The sequence below is a fragment of the Diaphorina citri genome, unplaced genomic scaffold (genome assembly GCF_000475195.1).
Source record: "Diaphorina citri unplaced genomic scaffold, Diaci psyllid genome assembly version 1.1 scaffold2795, whole genome shotgun sequence".
NCBI lineage: Eukaryota > Metazoa > Arthropoda > Insecta > Hemiptera > Psyllidae > Diaphorina > Diaphorina citri.
In genome coordinates this window covers 3167-7448 of record NW_007380212.1, presented here as the reverse complement: position 1 = coordinate 7448, position 4282 = coordinate 3167, and the positions used below count along the sequence as shown (strand labels likewise).

The window sequence follows — 4282 nt, the reverse complement described above, 5'->3', positions numbered from 1 at the left end:
AGAAACAGTGTTGGAGTGAACATTTGACCCGTCCAAAAGTCGTGCGCGGCCGAGGCATTTCCCCCTCAATTTGTTGTAAATAAAGTACCTACTGTGAAAACATGTCTTCAAGGGTTGCTGTCGCGTAGCTTATAGGGGACGTAACACTCCTCCGTTTTCCTCCCTTGGTTACGTGTGGGTAAGATTAGGTCAATTTTCTCATGTTAAAAAAGAACGATTACGCAGGTAAAGCCTTTGGCATGTCCATTATTGTGTCTTTTAATTATTTCTCTGAAAATGGGCTGACTGCAAAATGCACGGACATCCTCCTTTCTGTGATACCAGTCCACCTAAAGTAAAAATTTTCATAAATCTAACGAAGGCCATAATAGCTATTCATCTAAGAAGCTGAAGCCGACCTGGGTTGGCGAAGACCGGTTAACAAGGAAGGCCAAGTTACTTCCAACTTTGCATTTAAAAATTTTTCGGGTGAAAATTAAATTTTCAAAGAAAAACAAAACAGTTCGTTGGGGGGAAAAAATCATTTTCATTTTTAAAAATATTAAATCAATGGATTATGTACTAAAGGGTGGTAGGGATTATTGTCAAGTTGTTCCTGTTAGGTACTCTGTTAGTAAATACCTACTGTAGGTAAATACTCGTAGGTAGGTATCAGAATTTTTTTGAATTTGGTTAATTTGGTTCTCCTCTCTCCTCTCTATCTCGCTTCGTCTCGTCTCTCTCTCCTCTCCTCTCTTCATCTCTCTCCTCTCTCCTCTCTCTCCTCATTTTTCCAGTTGTCTGTTGTGGTACGGTCAAAGACAATGGAGAGATCTATCTCATCTCTCTTGTAATACACAGTGTAAATTATAGTTTTGTTTTTCAAAAAAAGAGGAAGAAGATAAAGCAGTAGACCAAGGAGGCGAAAAGAGAGAAAGAAGAGGAGGTGGAGGAACGAGACGGAGAAGACACGTTTCTTTCTCTTTTTCTTTTCTTTACTTTTTATGGATTTTCAGATTGGATTATAACACGCGTGGGAAATTTTGGCCGTGAACAGCGCACCACTTTCCTAATCTAATCGAATTTCCTTTTCTAACTACGCATACATCGCTTTGCTACTTCCTACAAAGGTAGACAGCTACATATCTAATTCACAGGTCTGAAATAGGTTTAGGGGAAGTAAAGAAAGTGGTAGGGGGTAAATTAATTAGACATTGGGTATAAACACGAGATAACGGGGGCTGGGGTAAGTACATACGGGAGGAGGTTGGGATTTATGTAATAGAAATAAAGAGAACATTTATTTCATTTAATAGGTATCTACTCGGGGATGATAAATATTTAATAGAAATTTATTGCATTATTAATGGTACATACCTAGTTTAGTTATGTACATAGGTATTATACCTACATACCTTACTTTAAAAAAAACTTTAAAAAAAAAAAAAAAAAACACTCTTAAAGGGGATTTAGCAAAAAAAAAGTTTGGTAGAGGGAGCTGTAACTGCAAAGGTCTTATCGTCCCGAAAACGAAGAGAGGATAGAAGAAAACCAACCGTTCCGAGAACGAACCTCATCTGTTTCCCTCTATATAAAAAAAAACTTCAGTATGGAATTAGATTTAAATTTACCTCCAATGGCTACACAGGATAGGACCACATCAGCTCCTACTGCTACAGGAGGTAGCGGACCAGGAGTTAGTGACTGTCCTAATGCATTGTACACGATCACCCTCTCTGGCGGCACTGAAACAGATAATACAGAACATGTGAGTAAGTGAAACAGATAATACAGACCAAGAAGGTAAGTGAAACAGATAGTAAAACAGAACATATAGTATTTTTCCCATAGCAAATCAGCGCAAGGTCAGAAAATCTAAAAAAAAAAGTAAGATTGACAGAGCATGTGGGTAAGTGAGACAGAACATGTGGGTAAGTGAGACAGAACATGAAGGTGTAAGTGAACCAATAATACACATACGTGAAGGATAAATGGGAATTGGGACGGAATGAGTATAGGTATGGCCATCAAAAACGGAGTGCAAGAGCATAGTCCATAGAGCATGGAGCAGGTAGAGAAGACTTCAAAGTGCTTAAAAACTCGGAGCAAAAAGATGCTCTTTGTACTCCGCTCCACTCTGTCCCTCTCTGGCGGCACTGAAACAGATAATACAGAACATGTGAGTAAGTGAAACAGATAATACAGACCAAGAAGGTAAGTGAAACAGATGGCAAAACAGAACATATAGGTAGTATTTTTCCCATAGCAAATCAGCGCAAGGTCAGAATAAAATCTAAAAAAAAGTAAGGTTTACAGAGCATGTGCGGGTAAGTGAGACAGAACATGTGGGTAAGTGTAAGTGAGACAGAACATGAAGGTGTAAGTGAACCAATATACACATGTACATGAAGGATAAATGGGAATTGGGACGGAATGAGTATAGGTATGGTGTATGGCCATCAAAAACGGAGTGCGAGAGCATAGTCCATAGAGCAGGTAGAGAAGACTTCAAAGTGCTTAAAAACTCGGAGCAAAAAGATGCTCTTTAAAAGAGGACATGACAGATCTGGAATAATAAATAAACTGAAGATTCGTGGCGATAAGCCCTAACCTTGGTGAACCCACAGCCAAACTGGTTATCTTTATATCTTTCAAGTTTCAAGGGTTCAGGGTTCTCCTGGAAGAGTTCTTCCACTTATAGTCCCACGACCACTGTATTCATTTTCCGCCTTTTGTAAGGTGTTAACCATTAACAAACACTTAAATCAGTAAAGCACACTATCAAAGGCCTCTTACACGTTCAAATTCCAAGGGTTTTGAAAACTTGCCGTTCAAAGAGAGAAAACCCCATCATCCTTATACCACACCTATTGTCCCTACCTCTCCCCATATCACATATTGATAACAGTATCATCCCTAAGTAGGTATATCTATTCTTATCCCATACTCCCATAGGTACCCATTATCTCTACCTTCCTATATTCCATACGATAACTATCATCAGTAATATCCCTGCCCATACCTCTCCCATATCCCTTACGGTAACCACTAACAAAAGAAACACCCCATCCGTGGTGTTTTTAGCTGAAAAATAAAATCCCCGTGATCAACACAATAGCGTGAACAGCAGCTTTGTTCTTCACAATGCACGACTGCCCCTCGTGGGGAAAGTGTCCCCTAATGAAAGACTTGAGCACGGAATAACCCCCTCTGGATGGAGGAAAGCGAGAGAGGGGAAAAGAAAAGGATGGTAGATATAGAAAGGGATAGAGGAAAGTGGAAGAGGTTGTTGGAAAGCGAGAGAGGGGAGAGGAGACGGTTGGAGAGGGGAAGAGAAAAAGTTGGAGGAAAGCGAGAGAGGGGAAGCTAAAAGGACGAAGAAAAGCGAGAGAGGGGAAGAGAAAAAGCTGGTGAAAAGGAAGAGAAAAAGCTGGTAAAAGCGAGAGAGGGGAAGAGAAAAAGCTGGTAAAAGCGAGAGAGGGGAAGAGAGAAAGGTTGGTAGAAAGCGAGAGAGGGGAAGAGAGAAAGGTTGGTGTAAAGCGAGAGAGAGGAAGAGAAAAAGCTGGTGAAAAGCGAGAGAGGGGAAGAGAAAAAGCTGGTAAAAGTGAGAGAGGGGAAGAGAGAAAGGATGGTAGAAAGCGAGAGAGGGGAAAAGTGAAGTTTGGAAGAAAGCGAGAGAGGGGAAGAGAAAGGATGGAGAAAAGAGAAAGAGGGTAAAAAGTGCAGAAATGGGAGATGAGGAGGAGGGGAGGGTAGAAGAGGAAGAAAAGGAGAAGGGAGAGGGGAGGTAGTTGCATTCTCTCTTTTCAAGGAGCGATGATACTTGACGGTAAATTGCTGGAATAATCAAAATTATTACAATATCATAGTATACCTATTCACTACTCCGCTACAAGTATATGGGGGTGGAAATACCTAGTGAGGAAGTGTGGTGGTGAGGCATTTGACAAAGCTTGCTCTGAAATTATTACGGTTTTAGTTTTATCCCTTATAATAATCCCTCGTTTCATACACCTCTTCCTATCTTCTGAACCGGTCAGGGGCAAAAGGTAAAAAAGTCAAGAATTTTCCCTCCCGGGTAACGTAAGGTAACGCAAGTATTATATTAGCGTGGGAGGGAAAAAAAGCAGTGAATAGATACTTTGAACCCGAGGTGTGTGGTGAGGTTTATAAAAGGGAAGTTTTACTGAGAGGAAAAAAAAAGAGAAAAACCAATCGGGTGACTGGGTTCCGGCACTCTAATATTTAACTCTATATTGGGAAGCATTCCAAATATTATAGCATTCCAACAGCCTAAATCAGG

The 4282-nt window shown here is 40.5% G+C and overlaps 1 protein-coding gene across 1 annotated transcript in view; it reads right to left on the bottom strand.

Annotated features, from left to right (window-relative positions):
- Positions 1-1812, bottom strand: part of LOC113471680 — a gene marked incomplete at its 3' end in the record, with an annotated part of 15346 nt that extends 13534 nt beyond the window's left edge. The window contains exon 1 of the mRNA XM_026831014.1: positions 1611-1812. Within this exon, the coding sequence (XP_026686815.1) occupies positions 1611-1812 (202 nt within the window). The remainder of the gene's footprint in view (positions 1-1610) is intronic.
- Positions 1813-4282: the final 2470 nt, after the last annotated feature.